Source organism: Pongo pygmaeus, chromosome 9 (genome assembly GCF_028885625.2).
Source record: "Pongo pygmaeus isolate AG05252 chromosome 9, NHGRI_mPonPyg2-v2.0_pri, whole genome shotgun sequence".
Classification (NCBI taxonomy): Eukaryota; Metazoa; Chordata; class Mammalia; order Primates; family Hominidae; genus Pongo; species Pongo pygmaeus.
This window is the reverse complement of record NC_072382.2, coordinates 68,073,905-68,093,327: the sequence shown is the minus strand read 5'-3', so window position 1 is coordinate 68,093,327 and position 19,423 is coordinate 68,073,905. Positions and strand designations below refer to the sequence as shown.

The 19,423-nt window shown below is 39.4% G+C and overlaps 1 protein-coding gene across 22 annotated transcripts in view; it reads right to left on the bottom strand.

Moving 5' to 3' along the window:
• Positions 1–19,423, bottom strand: part of RIC3 (RIC3 acetylcholine receptor chaperone) — a 72,688-nt gene that overhangs the window by 29,965 nt on the left and 23,300 nt on the right. For 8 of the 22 annotated variants that reach the window (XR_008492343.2, XR_008492341.2, XR_008492339.1 and 5 more), the window contains exons 2-5: positions 16,812–17,038; positions 15,119–15,194; positions 14,211–14,304; positions 3,784–4,016 (exon numbers count right to left, since the gene is read on the bottom strand). Coding sequence is in view for 5 of the 22 variants with exons in the window: in XM_054438570.1 (XP_054294545.1) it covers positions 3,784–4,016; positions 14,211–14,304; positions 15,119–15,194; positions 16,812–17,038 (630 nt within the window). In the remaining 17 variants the exon portion in view is untranslated. Of the gene's footprint in view, positions 1–3,783; positions 4,017–5,618; positions 6,201–6,308; positions 6,373–10,809; positions 12,681–14,210; positions 14,305–15,118; positions 16,760–16,811; positions 17,039–19,423 lie in introns of those variants that run through there. The other 14 variants (XR_008492349.2, XR_008492347.1, XR_008492350.1 and 11 more) reach the window with 8 other exon arrangements.

The following is a 19,423-nucleotide window of genomic DNA, read 5'->3' as shown; positions in this document are numbered from 1 at the left end:
GCAAAAAAAAAAAAAAAAAAAAAAAAGGAAATTAGGACCCATTACCAGGAGAAAAATTAGTTAACAGAAACATTCCCAGAAATGGCATGGATGATGAAATTAGCAATTAAAACAGTCAAGAAAGCTATTACAGATATGCCTCATACGTTTGAGAGTAAAATATGAATAAATGAGATATAAAAAAGACCCAAATGAAACTTCTAGAGATGATAATGTCTGAAATTAAAAAAACACTGAATAAGATTAACAGTGGGTTAGATACAGTAGAAGAAGACATCAATAAACCTGAAGACATAGGAAGAAAAACTATTCAAAACTAAGCACGGTAAGAAAAAAAAAAAAGTGAACAGAACTCACATGACCTGTGGGGCAATATCAAACATATATGCAACTGGAGAGCCAGAAGGAAATAAGAGACACAAAGACACAGATCATTAATAAAATAATGGCCAAAAATATAGATCATGGGTCTAAGCTTCCACCTTGAGAAACTAGAGAAAGGCAAATTAAACCAAAAGTACCAGAAAGAAAGAAACACAAGTCAATGAAATAAGAAACAAACAAACAAAAAGAAACCAAAATACAGTTCTTTGAAAAGATCAACAAGGTTGATAAACCTCTGGGTAGCTTGATCAGGAAAAGAAACAAATTACCAGGATCAAGAATAGAAGAGGGTGCACCCCTACAGATCTTACGTACATTAAATGGATAATTAGACTATATTATGAACAACTTTATACTAACAATAAAGTTGACAATATGGATGAACTATGTAAATTCCTTGAAAGATACAAACTATCAAAAGTTCACTCAAGAAGTGAATGACCAAATAGCACTATATCCATAAAATACATTAAATTCACAGACATTGTCCCACAAATAAAACTCCAGGCCAACTGGGCACAGTGGCTCATGTCTATAATCCCAGCATTTTGGAGGCCAAGACCAGAAGATTGCTTAAGACCAGGAGTTCAAGACCAGGCATGAGTAGCTGGGCCTACAGGCATGCACCACCACGCCTGGCTAATTTTTTAAATTTAAAAAACTGAAAAATTAAAAAATTAGCCAGGCATGGTAGTGCATGCCTGTAGGCTCAGCTACTGAGGAGGCTGAGGTGGGAGGGTTGCTTGAGCCCAGGAGATCAAACAGTGAGCCATGATCATGTGCCACTGTACTCCAGCCTGGGCAACAGGGCAAGACCCTGAAAAAAAAAAAAAAGAGAGAAAAAGAAAGAAAGAAAAAGAAAAAGAGAAAGCAAGCAAGCAAGCAGGCAAGCAACTCCAGACCAAGATAACATCATTGGAGAATTCCACATAACTTTTATGGAATAAATAACAGTAACTCTACAAAACTTTTCCAGAAAATAGAAAAAGGAACACATCCCAGTGCATTTTATGAGGCCAGGATTTACCCTGAAACCAAAACCAAAGACATTACAGGAAAAGAAAATCACAGACCAATATCCCTCACATATGCAAGACCTATATACACTGGAAACTACAACACATTGCTCAGAGAACTTTTAAAAGATCTAAATAAATGGTGAGATATAACACGTTCATGAACTAGAAGATTCAATATCGTTACAGTATTGATTCTTCCAAATTGATCTAAAGATTCAAAGCAGTACCAATCAAAATCCCATCAGGCTTTTTCATAAAAACTGACAAACTGATTGTAAATTTATCTGAAATTGTGAAGGAAATAGCCAAAATAATTTTGGGAAAAAAAATCTGAACAACTACCCAAAATAAAGACTTACTATAAAGACATAGTAATAAGGACCGTGTGCTATTGGTACAAGTAGAGACATACAGATCAATGGAACAGAATACAGCCCAGAAGAGACAAGCACACGCATGGTCAACTGGTTTTTCAAGCAAATGTCAAGCTAATTAAATGTAACAAAAGAAGCTGAACAATTGGGTATTTGATATGGAAAAAAATAAACCTCAGTCCTGACAACCTCAGACCATCTATAAAGGTTAACTCAAAATAGATCACAGGCCTAAATGTAAAAGCTAAAACCGTAAAATTTCTAGAAAACATGGGAGTTGGGCAAACCTTGGGTTAGCCAAATATTTCTTAAACAGAACATAAAAAAATGGGCTGGGCACGGTGGCTCACACCTGTAATCCCAGCACTTTGGGATGCCGAAGTGGGTGGATCACGAGGTCAGGAGATCGAGACCATCCTGGCTAACATGGTGAAACCCCATCTCTACTAAAAATACAAAAAAATTAGCCAGGCGTGGTGGCAGGCGCCTGTAGTCCCAGCTACTAGGGAGGCTGAGGCAGAAGGATGGCATGAACCTGGGAGGTGGAGCTTACAGTGAGCCGAGATGGCGCCACTGCACTCTAGCCTGGGTGACAGAGCAAGACTCCGTCTCAAAAAAAAAAAAGTAAATCGTAAAGAAAAAAATGGTAAGTTGGACTTCAACAAAATTTAAAACTTCTACTCTTTGAAAGATGCTGTTAAGAAAATATAAAGGCAAGCTACAGAAAATATTTGCAAAATACAGAAATGACAAAGAATTTGTACTCAGAATATATATAGAACTCTTGCAACCCAACAACAACCTAATCAACCCAATTTAAAAATTGGCAAACGACTTGAACAGACACTTCAAAGATACACAGATGGCAAATAAGCACATGAAAAAATGTTCATCAACATTAGTCATTGGAGAAAGGTAAATTAAAGTCACAATTAAGGTGACACTCACTAGAATGGATAAAATTAAAAAGACTGACAAGACAAAGTGTTACCAAGGATGTGGAGTAACTTTAATTGCCATACACCGCTGGTGGGAAGGGAAAAAGTAGAGCTACTTAGGAAAGCAGGTTGACAGTTTCTAATAAAGTTAAACATGTGGCCTGGCGTGGTGGCCCACGCCTATAATCCCAGCACTTTGAGGGGCTGAGGCAGGCAGATCACTTGAGGTCAGGAGTTTGAGGCCAGCCTAGCCAACATGGTGAAACCCTGTCTCTACTAAAAATACAAAAATTATTCAGGTGTGGTGCCAGGCACCTGTAATCTCAGCTACTTGGGAGGCTGAGGCAGGAGAATCACTTGAACCCAGGAGGCAGAGGTTGCAGCGAGCTGAGATCGCTCCATTGCACTCCAGCCTGGGCGACAAAGTGAGACTGTCTTGAAAAACAAAAACAAAAAAAGTTAAATATACAATTACCTTAAACCCAAAAATCTCACTCCTAGGTATAGACTCAAAAGAAATACAAATATATGTTCAAACAAAGACTCGTATGCAAAAGTTCATAGCTGCTTGAGTCATAAGAGTGCAAAGCTAGGAACAACCCAAACGCTCCTCAACTGGTGAATGGACAAACAAATTATGGTATAAGTATATAACTGACTACTACTCAGCAAGAAAAAAATTTCGGATACACTCAATAACAAACATGAATGTCAAAAGTATTACACTAAATCAAAGAAGCCAATGAGTATACGCAGTATGATCACTTACACAGAAAAGGCAAAACTAAAGGCACAGAAAGCACTTCAGTTGTTGCCAGGGGCAGGAGAAGGGCATTAGCTACAAAGAAGGGGGAGCTTTCTGGGGTAATGGAAATGTTCTTTATCAAAATTATGGTGTGATTACACAAACTATATATATTTGTCAAAACTCATCCAACCGTACATTTAAAACTGGTTAATATTACTGTTTATATATTATACCTCAATAATGAAGCTGATTTTTAAAAAATCTGTAAGATCTCTTTTCTGGGCTGAAAGCTAATAAAAAAATGAGAAGACGCTGTTTACCTTCCCAGTCCTCCATGTAAGGGGCCTCCTCAGCTTCTTTCTCTGGAGAAAATCTGTCAATGAATTTTCCTTCTTTCATGACCCTGGTGATTTCTCGGAGCTGATGTAGCAATCGTTTCTCTTGGTCAGAAGTCACAGTCTGTGCTCTGCTTAGAAATATCAGACAATCCAACCGTTTAGTGGTAAATACTCCTAGGCAATGGATGTAAACATCACTATGGTCTGTCTGGATACTGGAATAGAAAGTGCAATTGCAGCAGATAATTATTCTAGGAATTGATCCTCCAACTGCATAGCTGGGAACTAGAGATGTTAGTTCAATGCTTTGATTTTATAAATGGGAAAACTAAAGCCCAGAATAGATCAAGTGATTGCCCAAGGTCCCGAAATTAGTTAATGTCAATACTAGGACCAGACCCCAGATGTCTCAGCTTTTAGTTCAGTTTTTTTCAGTGTATGTCAATGCTCTGATTCTCTAATCGCCTAACAATTTCACTGTTACTCACATTACTCCATTTACTACAAGCCACTTTTCTCTGAAGCAAGGTCATCAAAGGAAAACGTTCTGGGCCATTAGCATCAACCGGGGAAAATTTATGCTACTAGAATCACCAGGCTTAATTTACTTGTGCAGGTATAAGGATATATTCTAAAATTTCAGAGGTGGGTAATTTTTAAAATTCAATCATCTAGACTAGAGAAATTGGGGAAACTGGGGTCCACAGAGGAGAAATATTGTTTATATATTCATACTGCCACTTAATGAAGCACTATAACTAAAACCACCCAGGCTTCTGATCGCATTCTGCACAAATCTTGAAGCACAGTGCTCAAGTTCCACATTTTGGAAAACCTGGTTTGAATCCCAACTTACTTGTGTGGCTTTGGCAAATATCTGCAAAAATAACATGAGACTCAAGGATAACAGTTTGATTGTTTTCTTTTAGAGGAAAGCACTGCATCACACTGAAAGGCAAACAAGGTCCTACTTAGAAGACTGATATCTGCTTTGAGACCAGTTTTATCTAGCAGCAGGATTTAATGGAGGCTACTTATTCTCTTCTTAAAACCCAGACACAAGTTAATACAACACTTACAAAGGAAAAATGATGTACTATGTACTAGCCTGTGGAGATGGTCGTCTATTTTTCTAACAGCCAGTTCTGAGCCTGCACTCATTTCTGTGCTCAGCCTAACTTTAGCCTTAATGACTAATATTGGAAAATGAAAAGAGTATTTCTCCTTTCAACATGGAGATAGTAACTGAGGAAAATGAACATTACCAGAGACCTCAGTGAAAGGAAAAACGAAAATACCACGAGCTCCACTTCTTCCACACCAAGTAGCTTCAAAGCCATGAACTACTAAAGATGCCTGTCTGTTCCACATTCAGCTAAAATCCTATACTTACAGGGCTTCTGATAGCTCTATTCTTCCCATCAGTACAGGAGTCCTGACTCTCCACAACTGCTCATGTGTCCCACATAACCCCTATTTCTTACTGTTAAAACAACCCACTTTGTGTGAGGCTTCTGGGGCAGACTAGAAGAGCTTACCTGCCTATCACAAACTCTTGTCTCTTCAGGCAGCACATGTTACTTTTCCAGACTGTACACAGGGCATTCGGATCTTCAATGAATGAAACAGTCTTAATTCTGTTTCCTAAGTCATGGAAAATCAGAAGCCCTTATCCTAAAAGAGGATGGGTAGACTACAGGAAGCAGGAACAGACAAGTGCTTTCCCAGAGAACTCCAAACCAAAGCATCCTCATTTCACTCTAAACAAGTATACTTTTATTGTCCATATCATGCATTACACATTAATCATGGTCTACCTTATGACATCTTCTGAATTTATTGTAATGAATATTTTCATGGATTCCTTATCATCTCAACTTGGTTTCATACTCCTAGAGGGCAGTAATAATTAAGTTGACAACAGTATAGACACAATGCCATGATCACTGTTAAGAGCTCAATAATTACGTGTTAGTTTGATTGATCCCAATTTCCTCACCATCCATTATTTTCTTCCACCTCCCTGAATTCTGGATTCCATTCTATCATTTTACGAAAAGTTGCAAAAACTTTTACTCCTAAGTGATTTTCACTTTACTAAGTCCAAGGGTCTTTTTCTCACATTTCATTCTTCTTGACTTCTCTATACCATAGACCATCCTCTGCTTGAAACCTCCTCCTCCCTTAGCTATTGAGACATTTGTATTCTCCCACTTCTTTAAACATTCCTTTTATCTATGATCCTGGCTCACTTTTTTCCACCCACCTCCCAAAACAATTTTCCCAAGGCTCAATCCTAGGACTCTCGTTTCTCCATTCTTATAATCATGCTCTCAGGAAGTTGACCGAGTATTACAGATTAGACCATCACCTCTACAGAAAAGATGTCCTAATGCTACTATTAATCTTGACTTTTCACACAAATTCCTGTCTCACAACTCCAGTTATTTCCTGGGCATTTCCACTTGGAGGCCTTGCAACTATGTTAAAGTTAACCTTAAATTCACCTCTTGAAACCAGGTCCCAGCTGGCTCAGGATCGTGAGCAACTGCATGAACAGGAAGACCAGAAGAGACTGAGTATGGAAGATTCTAAGATGATAGAAAAATAAAAGGTCACAGTTGGGAACAGCCTCACCAGAATTCTGAATTCTATAAGCCCAGCAGAATCATCAAGTTCCAAATGCAAGAGTTAAGTACAGAGAATTAAACAGATGTTAATAACACCATTCATGGTTAGAACACAACTCAGAACCAGTAAAAGATTTCAGGATACTGCAGCAGAGTCTGATATGCCTCAAAGATTTGGTGATCTCACCTTTTTCCATGGAGATTTTCTCCATCTCTCACTCCTAGCCAATGACTTCCAAACCTGAGCCCTTTGCTCTGACCTCAAGAACCAAATTTCCTATTGCTGTTTCATATTATACATGAATGTTCTGATGGCATCTCAGACACACTCAGTGCTGAACTTATGATCTCAACTCCAAAGCCTATATACTTTCCCTTCTTTTGTATTTTATCTTAGTTAATGCCATAATCTTCCTTCCAGTTTGGCTGTAAATCTCCAATGCATCTTTATTTATTTATTCTTCTCCATTACTCTTATCTGGCTAGTAGTTTTCTTTTGGGGAACCAACTCCTCTTCCATTCATAGTGCAAAGATTAACGTGAGCCATCCATCCCCTACCTCTCCTTCAAGGGTGGCCATGTGACCCACTGCTAATTATCACATTCCATCCCCTTGGCTACAGGGATTGATTCAGGGATAGATATAGGACCCAAGTTGGGCCAACTGTACTTTTGGACCTTGAACACACTGAAGCCTGAACTGAATACTTTTGACATTAAATTCATCCAGGCAACAGTCCATGAGGAGACTGTCCCTTTGTTCCTGCTCCCTAAATGCCCAAAGTTGCTCTGGTTACCACCCTTCCTGAAACATGGATGTTCAGCTGTTCCTTTGATATTATGAGCTATCCCATATTCTTCCAATAAATTCTGCCTCCTCGTACTCCAAATTTTTTGCTAGCCAGAGTTGGCTGCCTGCAACCAAGGAACCCTGATAAAGCCTGTGATTTTTTTTCTTCCCAAAGCCTGTGATTTTTTTTCTTCCATTAGGTCCCCTTAACTTGCCCCCACTTTTCCACTCTCACTGGCCTATTTATTACCATCTGCTGAAACCTTTTCAATAGCCTTCTAGCATGTAGTCACTCTATGTATTACTGTAAGAGTTATTTTTCTAAAGCACAGCAAATCATGACATTTCTCCTCAAAAGCCTTCAGAGTCAAAATAAGTGTGTGTTGTGGGGGGAGAGAGGACCCAGGCAAACGAAAAAGTATATGCCAAGTCCAGAGGCAAAAAGGTACAGGTATTTTAGAGGAACAGCAAGTGGTCGGTGTGGATGGACCACAGAGAGAGTGATGAAGATAAAGCAAGAGAGGTACACAAGGCCAGGTCACTCAGGACCATGTAAGCTACGTTAAAGATTCTGTGCTTTTTCAAAATCAAAAGGGACCTGCTGGAGGATTAAAACAAAAGAGATAATCTGTTTGGAAAACAGAAAGAAAACCGAAAGGAGGCAAAATCAGAGAAACCACATGAGATAGTCATGACCTATATCAAAAATAGGCATTCATTCACTCACTCACTCACTCACTCACTCACTCTTCTACTTAATCTAATACTTTTTTGGAGCCTTTTATGTGCCTGTGCTAAGCTCTACAGCTAAGAAGGATAATCCCTGACCTCACAGAGCCTACAGTCTTTTGCAGCAAGACAGACTTATTAATTAAATAGAAATGACAAGACATGGTGATTGATGAGATATGGGAAGTAAAATAAAAAGGTCAATCAAGGATAACATCTAATTTCTGCTTTGGGCAACCAAGTGGATGGTGGAGCCATTTGCTGAGATGGAAATTAAAGGTAGAATAGGTTCAGTTGGGGGATAGATGATGAATTCCATCTTGGACATTCATTCATTCAATAGATATTTATCATATGATGAGGCTAAAGGTAGGTATCTATGAGATATGTCCAGTGGGCTCTGTATATAGAGGTCAGGAACTGAAGTAAAGGAATGGTCATGATTTCCTCTTCTACCACAAAAACATACGAATGCTTATATCAAAAGTGAATAGGGGCCAGGTGCGGTGGCTCACGACTGTAATCCCAGCACTTTGGGAGGCCAAGGTGGGCAGATCACCTGAGGTCAGGAGTTCGAGTCGAGCCTGGCCAACATGGTGAAACCTTGTCTCTACTAAAAATACAAAAATTAGCCAGGCGTGGTGGCACATGCCTGTAGTCCCAGCTACTCAGGAGGCTGAGGCAGGAGAATCACTTGAACCTGGGAGGTGGAGGTTGCAGTGACCTGAGATTGCACCACAGCACTGCAGCCTGGGTGACAGAGAGAGACTCCATCTCAAAAAAAAAAAAAAAAAAATAGGTATTCTAATTCTATAAGTATTTCCTTAGTACCTACTATACAAACACAGTGAGCAAAATAGGCTAAGTCTAGCCACAAAGAGTTTACATTCCAGGAATTCATGGCAAAAATCTGTAGTCCCACATACGTATTCGACATGCCTGCCAGGGCCCTTTGCTGCCAGAGGTTGCACCCTCCCTGCTTTTTTCATGGACTGCTTGACCATACCATGCTTCTAGCAGGTAAACTGTTACAACTTGGCATGCTATTCCAGAAAGGAATACAGCCTGTGATTTTTTTCTTCCATTAGGTCCCCTTAATTTATCCCCACTTTTCCACTCTCACTGGCCTATTTATTACCATTTGCTGAAACCTTTTCAATAACCTTCTAGCATGTAGTCACTCTATGTATTACTATAAGAGTTATTTTTCTAAAGCACAGCAAATCATGACATTCCTCCTCAAAAGCCTTCAGAGTCAAAATAAGTGTGTGTTGTGGGGTAAGAGAGGACCGAAATCATAAGGACAGAAATCAGGACACCTCACTTCTGATTCCTAGACCCTTTCCTTAGTCTTTGTGTCCTTGAGCTAAACACTGTGCTTAATATCAGGCAGAACATGGCACAAGACTGACATTCTAGGTTTCATTATTTAAATATGTGTACAGACCTACATCCCTCACGAGTAAAAGCTTTCTGAAGTTTTATTAGATAATATCAAAAACTTTCCCCATATTTCTGTTCTTACTTAAGCATTAAGGTAAAGTTTCAGAAACTGCAGAGTTTTCTAATTTTAAGCCAACATCCTGCAGTTATGGAATATTATATAAAAGGACTTAAGAGGCTGTAAATGAATGTATCTTCTGCTTTACACCCAGAAACCCAGAGATGTGATACAATTTTGATCTGACAGAACAAATACTGGAATATTTTGGGCTTTTCTAATAATCATAGGAGCACATACTTGTAAAAGAACAAATGCCACAGAAACTGAGGTTAAATGACACAAACTGTAAGTATAAAAGCAAAAACATGTAGAAACATGGTGCTATGGTTTGAATATTTGTCTCCTCCTATACTCGTGTTGAAACTTAATTGACATTGCAACAGTATTAAGAGGTGGCACCTTTATGAAGTGATTAAGACATGAGAGCAGAGCCCTCATGAACAGATTAATGCCATTATCTCAGTGGGTTAGTTATCCCAAGATGGGCTGTTATAAAGTGGGGCTGGCCTCTGGTGCCTCCCTCTTTTGTATGTGCTTGCTTGCCCTTCCGCCTTTCCACCATATGATGATGCAGCAAGAATCATCATATGACATCATTACAGGCAGATACCTGCCTGTAAACCTTGGACTTCACAGCCTCCAGAACCATGAGCTAAATAAACCTCTCTTCTTTATAAATTACCCAGTCTTTGGTATTCAGTTATACCAACAGAAAACATATGAACATATGGGCTGCCTAGCCCTTACAGTTTTTAGGGCATAAGTCCCATAGGGCCTACCTGTAAGGATAAAAGGTGTTGGATTAAGGAGTGTCAGAGAGAAAAATCACATCTGAGAACTAAAAAATTAGAGATTTGGTAAAGAGCCAGGAGCCACACTCTTTCTTCAGTGGGAAGAGAGCTGCTCCCCAGTTCCTAAGAGGCAGGGTGGAAAAAGTTTTACACAACCTTTGCCATGCTGCAGGCTTCAATCAATATGTTCCCAAGAAGTCCACACCTCAGCATCTTATAAAAAGTAAACATTCTGGGCTAGGACCTGTGGCCCCTGAAATGAGACAGTACAACTCCAGATGTAGTACAGAGACAGCTTCTCTGCCTTTGCACATAAAAAAAGGAGACATAAACCTGGCATGAAGAAGACAGACAGTAGTTAGAGGTTATAGTATTGCATCCCTGGCTTGGGCTATAGATAGATCGTGTACATGGACTGAATGGTGGAGTAATTTTGAGTTAAGGGAGTCTGTTACTCAACAGTAAATAATAATGAGAAAATATCTTCATGTTGTCTCTTACCCCAAGCTCCAGGAGTTGGGTCTCCCAAGTGAGAGGCCCTGCCCACAGAGGTTTCATCTATGGTTTTCTTTTTTTATATATATTTTTTTTATTATACTTTAAGTTCTAGGGTACATGTGCACAACGTGCTAGTTTGTTACATATGTATACATGTGCCATGTTGGTGTGCGGCATCCATCAACTCATCATTTACATTAGGTGTATCTCCTAATGCTATCCCTCCCCACTCCCCTCAGCCCACAACAGGCCCCGGTGTGTGATGTTCCCCTTCCTGTGTCCAAGTGTTCTCATTGTTCAATTCCCACCTATGAGTGAGAACATGCGGTCTTTGGTTTTTTGACCTTGCGATAGTTTGCTGAGAATGATGGTTTCCAGTTTCATCCATGTCCCTACAAAGGACATGAACTCATCATTTTTTATGGCTGCATAGTATTCCATGGTATATATGTGCCACATTTTCTTCATCCAGTCTATCATTGATGGACATTTGGGTTGGTTCCAAGTCTTTGCTATTGTGAATAGTGCTGCAGTAAACATATGTGTGCATGTGTCTTTATAGCAGCATGATTTGTAATCCTTTGGGTATATACCCAGTAATGGGATGGCTGGGTCAAATGGTAGTTCTAGTTCTAGATCCCTGAGGAATCTCACACTGTCTTCCACAATGGTTGAACTAGTTTACACTCCCACCAACAGTGTAGAAGTGTTCCTATTTCTCCACATCCTCTCCAGCACCTGTTGTTTCCTGACTTTTTAATGATCACCATTCTAACTGGGGTGAGATGGTATCTCATTGTGGTTTTGATTTGCATTTCTCTGATGGCCAGTGATGATGAGTATTTTTTCATGTGTCTGTTGGCTGCATAAATGTCTTCTTTGGAGAAGTGTCTGTTTATATCCTTCGCCCACTTGTTGATGGGGTTGTTTTTTTCTTGTAAATTTGTTGGAGTTCATTGTAGATTCTGGATATTAGCCCTTTGTCAGATGAGTAGATTGCAAAAATTTTCTCCCATTCTGTAGGCTGCCTGTTCACTCTGACGGTAGTTTCTTTTGCTGTGCAGAAGCTCTTTAGTTTAATTAGATCCCATTTGTCAATTTTGGTTTTGTTGCCATTGCTTTTAAGGTGTTTTAGACATGAAGTCCTTGCCCATGCCTATGTCCTGAATGGTATTGCCTAGATTTTCTTCTAGGATTTTTATGGTTTTAGGTCTAACATTTAAGTCTTTAATCCATCTTGAATTAATTTTTGTATAAGGTGTAAGGAAAGGATCCAGTTTCAGCTTTCTACATATGGCTAGCCAGTTTTCCCAGCACCAGTTGTTAAATAGGGAATCCTTTCCCCATTTCTTGTTTTTGTCAGGTTTGTCAAAGATCAGATAGTTGTAGATGTGTGATATTACTTCTGAGGGCTCTGTTCTATTCCATTGGTCTGTTCCCTGTTTTGGTACCAGTACCATGCTGTTTTGGTTACTGTAGCCTTGTAGTATAGTTTGAAGTCAGGTAGCATGATGCCTCCAGCTTTGTTCTTTTGGCTTAGGACTGACTTGGCAATGTGGGCTCTTTTTTGGTTCCATATGAACTTTAAAGTAGTTTTTTCCAATTCTGTGAAGAAAGTCATTGGTAGCTTGATGGGGAGGCATTGAATCTATAAATTACCTTGGGCAGTATGGCCATTTTCATGATACTGATTCTTCCTATCCACGAGCATGGAATGTTCTTCCATTTGTTTGTATCCTCTTTTATTTCATTGAGCAGTGGTTTGTAGTTCTCCTTGAAGAGGTCCTTCACATCCCTTGTAAGTTGGATTCCTGGTTTTCATGACCCTTAGGTGTGGCCTGGGGTTGCCAATGGCCCAGGCGAGTGTAAAGATATTTTTTCAGACATAACTGTTTATAATAGCCTGGGTAGTTCTCCACCCAGACTGTAGGTGGCAGCTACAGGGTTAGGGCAGAAAAGGCCAGAAAAGTATAATTGCACAAATTGGTTTAGTCACACTCATACAAATAGTCATATGTTAGATAATGTATATAAAGCATTTAGTTCAGAGTGTGGTCCTTAGTAAGTGTTCAATAAATATCAATTATTATTATATACTCACACAGATATATTAATGTATCTATACAACTTTGGGGAACATTCCAGATAGTAACTCTGCTTTCCAGACAAAAAGAAGGTCAAGGCTCCTGGGCCCACACAGGCAAGGTTCATCCTCACAAATGTCATTTCAACAGCACTTCAGATGTTGCAGGGAAATGCCAGGTCAGGAAGCTGCAATCTGAGGATACCCACTCTCTCATATCCAACCAAAGACAGGCAAAGCTGAAGCCAGTGAACAGAGAAAGGGCACAGGGTACTAGTACTATAAAGGATGGTAAATAGAGGCTAAGGTAGAGCAATGATTTCCTGGGGTAAAAACTACAGTGTGCCCACAAAGATGCAGCAGGGACATTTCAACACTTCCTTCTGCATGGGATTCTGCCACTCGCCCTAACATTATTCCTCCATCCTTGCCAGAAGACCTAGCTGAAACTGAACCCTTCTTTGTCCTCCATCTTACATTCTGGTTTTTCCTTCCTGGCCTTTCTATATCCACGTTTTCTTGGTTGTTGTCCACTTCTATCAACCTCCTGAAGCCACCCTTTCAGATCCTCAGCCAGCCTGGTAGCAAGAGGAGTGTCTTCCCTTTGGGACATTCTAAATGGCCAGTTTGGCTCTTAACATCTAATTTACGTGTAATTCTGTGCTGGCACAGTCGACACAAACATGAATGCCTAATCTGATCACACTTACTCTCTTCTCTCATTTTGTCTCAAGTAGAAAGCATCATGTTCAATAACCTGGTTTTACTTAAAATTATACCTATTTTAGACAGCTAGGAAATTTTTTTTCTTCAATCATAGTTATTTCACCCTGTAGGAGTTACTCATAAATTTATTCACTTTCACAATAATTTGCACATTAAACTTTTGAAAACTGAGGTTGCTTGACAGTATGTGAATGAAAAATGTTAAATGATAAACAATACGTAAATGACATATTTACAAAAACTGACAGTACATAAAATGAAAATAAGTGGTCTATTTGTCAAAAAAAAGCATAATTTTGAATTTTCTTTCCTTTTCTTTTTTTGAGACAGAATTTCACTCTTGTTGCCCAGGCTGGAGTGCAAGGGCACGATCATGGCTCACTGCAACCTCTGCCTCCCAGATTAAAGCAATTCTCCTGCCTCAGCCTCCCGAGTAGCTGGGATTGCAGGTGTGCACCACCACACCTGGCTAATTTTGTATTTTTAGTAGAGACAGGGTTTCATCATGTTGGTCAGGATGGTCTCAAACTCCTGACCTCAGATGATCCACCCACCTCGGCCTCCCAAAGTGCTGGGATTACAGGCCTCAGCCACTGCACCCAGCCTGAATTTATTTTCTAAATGAGAAATAGTCTGAGTCCTTTACATGAAAACCTACCTCTCCCCATTAGGTCCCACTCTGTTGATTAATTTTTCCATGGCTGCTTCTGTCTCCTTCAGTTTTTCTTGCAGTTGAGCAAGCTCAAAACTGGCTGAAAAATAAGCAACAATCTAAGAACCATCACAGACAACTCCCTAAACCTGTTAGAGACCACAAATTTTTAAAAAGCTATTGTACTGTTGAACTTCCCATTACTATCTCATTGAAGAACACAGCAGTTTTATTAAAGGATTCTGTGAATATTTAAGATTTCCAAAAAGGATTCAAAGTATGACTGGGATATTTAGTTCCATAGAAAATCCAGAAGTAAATCCAAAAAGCAGTTACAGCCCAGATAAACATGATTTCCTGCAATGCTTTTGCCAAGTCTCTTCTTTGCGGGTGGTAAATTTTTCACAGGTTATTTTTCCTGACATACATTCTAGTCTATAAATTCTTGAGGAAAGAGCCATGTTGTATAAATTTAATTTCCCTAGAGAACACAGAATATTCTAGTTGTATAGTAAGTATCTGATGGCCATGTTTCAACAGTCAGAAGGGTTAAACTCTTTCCCTAGATCTAAAAACTGATTTTGGCAATGATATGATTTCTCTGCCTCCATTTTGCTCTCTGCTACCAATATTTTGAAGTCTGAAAATGAGAAGTCATTCCAAACGTGAAATATTAATTTGCTATTAAAAAGTGAACTGGTGGTTTTGTACTTTTTGTAGCTATCCCTCCCTTAAAACCCCAACATCAATATAAAAACTTTTGAGAATTCCCAGAACTAAGGCAAAAATGGCATCAGATTAATTTGGAGCAACTTTTGAGAAATGCTTTTAAGACATACCCACAGACAGTCCCTGTGGCTATAAAACTGTTTGACTCAGTAATACCTGTGAATATACTGAGAAGGGGCACTTACTAATTTTCCTGTGGGTGTTTCCAGGCGTGGCAGTATAGCATTTCCCATCCTCTGCAGTTGTTTTCCCCTTTGAGAGCTGAGAATTGAAGGAGGTATAGCACATCAACAGCAGCTCAGAACCTCAGTCACGGAACCCCTCATATCAAACAAAAAAAAAAGGTTGGGAAACAAAAATGAAGGTCAGAAATTAAATCAAATAGCAACACTAGAGAAACAGCTCAAAAAAAAAAAAGCCAAAAGATGAGGTTTCCAAGTAAAAAATTATCAAAGCACAAGTGTAAAAAGTAAAGTAGAGGTTCCTCTTCAAAGAGACCTTACTCCCCATCTAATTAGGAATAGTAACTTCTCTTAGAAGCAAAATTTATTCAAGAACCTGTGCTAACATGCTTAGATATCTGCTAGCCATAATAAAGAAATCAAGGTACTTTATGTTCTTAGCTCCCACAGTTTAGCCTAAATATTTGCCCTGGCATGCTTATACTTGTCCAAGCAAGCATTAGGTCATAGCCTGTTCCTCTTCCTTATATGAAGGTGTTTTTACCTTTCTCAGCATTCCACAAGTTACTTCCTCCTTCCTTTTTTCTCCTCTGCCTTTGCCTCTTTTAAAAAGTTCTAAGTCGCTAGCCAATCAGCACAAATACGGAATGTGAGGTCCTGTTCCAGCCAATGGAAACCGGACACAGCAGTAAGGTGGATGCGTCAGGTTATAAATGACCCTGTCTCCTTTGTTCGGTGTACTCTCGTGGCAAAACTGCTGGCGAGTGTACCCTTTCTGCAGAAAGTAAAAATGGCCTTGCTGAGGAAATTAAATTTACGTCTAAGTGCTGTTTCTTTATGGCACCAGGGAACAAGCATTTCCAACACAAGGAAAAAAAATCTCCCTACAGGTCATCTTCCTTGCTCATGCTCATCTAAAAGGGATGTGTGGCACCCTATGGGCATTCTTACAAACTCAACTCAGACTGCCTGCAGAATTCCTGGGCAAGAAAGAACTCATCTTATTTAAGCTTACTCTAGACAGGAGGGCAAAGTGAAGCTTCTGCCTCTACTTCACAGTACAGGGGCCGGGGGCCTGCAAAGGCCTGCCTGGAGGTGGAACTTAACTGAGAGTCTGCTTTAAAGAACCCACACCCATGTCTCCCCAGAGCTAGGAAATATCAGGCTTAATTTCAGGATGGACAGTTCTGTCTCAGGAGAATTACTGGAGATAATATTAAAAACAGCATCTCATATTCCTGTGGAGAAAAAAGGAGGATAAAGTGGTGTCATTATTTGGCCTTACAATGGCTATTTGGAAATCACTGTGCCAATCCCAATAATAAAAGCTCTTCTTAGAAAATCTTTATTCCTTTTCGGCCTGTAAAGATGTTAAATTTTTTTTTTTTTTTGGCGGGGGAGTGCTTTGAATTGTATCACTTACTGGATTAAAAACCAAAAGATCCAGGTTCAAGTCCTAGTTCTGCCTTGTTAGTTGTGAATTTTGGGGCAAAACATTTAAACATTGAGTAAACATTTCTTATGTGAAACTGAAATAATGTCTATCCTAAGTACCTCATGAAGAGGAGGCAGGATTTAAAGAGATAATGGATTTGAAATAATTTTATGAACTATAAAAAGTTTTAATGTAGACAATGATTTTTATTGCCATATTAGATTTTCATTGATGTAATATGATTAGGATGATTCTACTTACCTTAAATAGAATGTACAGTATATATAAAAAAATCCCAAAACCGTAGATTGGAATAATCTGCCCCATCAGACCTCTTCCACTACCTCCTCCTCCAGCACCTCCACCTGATCCTTTGGCCTTTGCAAATGCCTCTGCAAGGTGAGACCTCTGGAAATGAGCCCCAGGAGTCTGGCCATCTGAGGGTGCCTGGTGATGATGCATCATAGGTGGAAATCGGCCCAATTTTCCTGAGAAAATAATAATCACTTTTTATCTCTTCTACTATTTTAAAGATGGCTATCATGAAAACACCAAATCATTAAGGTATAAATAACAGAGGCCAACTCAAACAAGTTTAAGAAAAAAATGGGAACTTAATTAAAAGGATATAGAGGTATCACACATATCCTAAATATGATGTGATCATCTCTAGCTGTTCACCAAACCCATTTTCTCTTCCTTCTGGGTCCTTAGCTGGACCACATTTTTCAGACTCCCATACAGTTAAATGTGGCCATATAACTGAGTTCCAGCCCAGGAATGTGAGTAACTGTGCTAGCTCAAGGCCTGGTCTATAAAACCTCCCTTGTTATTCAACTCCATGATCATTTCTCTTCTGCAGCATGGATGCTGACACCCAAGGGGACCTTGGAAGCCATGGGTAGAAACAGCAAAGCCTCCATCAACCTGACTCCTAAATAACTATGTAGTGCAGAGCCCTCCACTGCTGCCACCTCACTAACTTAGAGTCATCCGGACCTGTCTGTAAGAGTGAGAAACCAACTTCTATTGTGTTAGGGTCATTATACACTGTGGATTCTATTTGTTACAGCAGTTAGCCACCCCCAACTAATACAGGTAAGAAAATACAATGTGGTCTCAGGAGAAAACAGAACTAGAAACTGGAAAGCCATCAGGATCCAGGACAGGTACTTTCACATTCTAGCTCAATCTCTCTCCTTCTCTATGGGGCCATAGGTTTTTTCTTTGTTTTTCTGTGCACATCTTCTTTATTCTTTCTCTGCAGACCATTTCTCTAGCTCCTTTGTGCACACAGGGGAAGATGGTCGCCCCCACCCCTCAATTTGCATGTTCTTCAACAGGCTAGCTGAGACATCCTAATTTCAAATTCCTTGGAGGAGGACTTTAAGTACTCAGCTTGGGTAGGTATACATCTCCTTCCAATCAGCTATAGCTGAGCAGACAGGATTGATATAGCACAAACAGGGTGAAAAAGGGGCTCAATCTTGTGAGTGGAAGAGCAGGGCTTGGGGGGAGGGGCAGAGGCAGGGGGAGGTGTTAATCGATTTTCTTGCATTTTTTTTTCTCCATCAAGAGCAGTCAAAAGTTAACACCAACTACCAGAAAGGAATCTTCAAATGGCCAAATAAACAGGCTTGTATGAAAAACCACCAGGAAATAACATTATGGAACAGAAAATACTAGAGAGCATAAATAACACTCTAAATAAATAACACTCTAAAAATAGAAATAAAAAAATTGTTGAATTTGACTTGAACAAAATTGACAAAGATGCGGAGAGGCATGAATCCTCATGCACTGTGAGTAAGTGATACAGATATTCTGCCTAGTGATCTGGCTGTACTTTGTGATATTACATATGTACACACCCTATGATCCAATGATCCCACTCTGGTGAATAAATCCCACAGAAAATCTCAAATAAGGTTAAATATATGTGAATTACAGACTTTATAGACCTATGTGAGAATGTTTGCTGTGACAATAGTGTAGTAGGAAGTTTGAAGTTAACTCTGATTTCCTTAACTGGAAGAATGGAAAATCAAAATGGAGTGAATACAAATATGGAATTCTACATAGCTTTGGAAACCACACTTTAGACATACCTACAGCAACATGAATACATCTTTAAAAACACAGCATTAGGTTAAGAAAAAGCAAATACCATTATATAGGTTGAAAACACACACATAACGATATTATATAATCTTTCAAGCAAATATGTGGATATAAAGACATAAACATAAACACATCAGAGTAGGTGCATATGAACAGGAAAGGGAACTGGAATGTGGGTTGAGGATAAAGAACTAAAAGAATAAAACAAGAAAGTAAACTTGCACTAACAAAGTTAATAAAATGCTATGAACTGAGAACTGCCTTTAAGTTGTCGATGAAGAGTCAAACTAAAGCATTTCAAGAGATTTATTCTGAGCCAAATATAAGTGACCATGGCCCATGACACAGCCCTCAGGAGGTCCTGAGAACATGTACCCAAGGCGGTTAGGGTGCAGCTTGGTTTTACACATTTTAGAGAGACATGAGACTTCAATCAAATTCGCTGGTTTGGTCCAGAAAGGCAGGATAATTTGAAAGGCAGGGCCAGGTGGCAGGGGGTGGGGTGCTTCTAGCCTACAGGTAGATTTTAAAATTTTCTGGTTGACAATTGGTTGAGTTTATCTAAACCAATAGTTTAGATAAACTCAACAATTGGTTGAGTTTACCTGGGATCAATAGACAGGAAATGTTTAGGTTAAGATAAAGGGTTGTGGTGACCAGGTTTTTCAATTTTACTGTGTAAAGAAAGCTCTCAGATAGCAGACTTCTGAGGGAGTAGGTTGTAAAATGTTTCTTACGTGAAAGGAAAATAA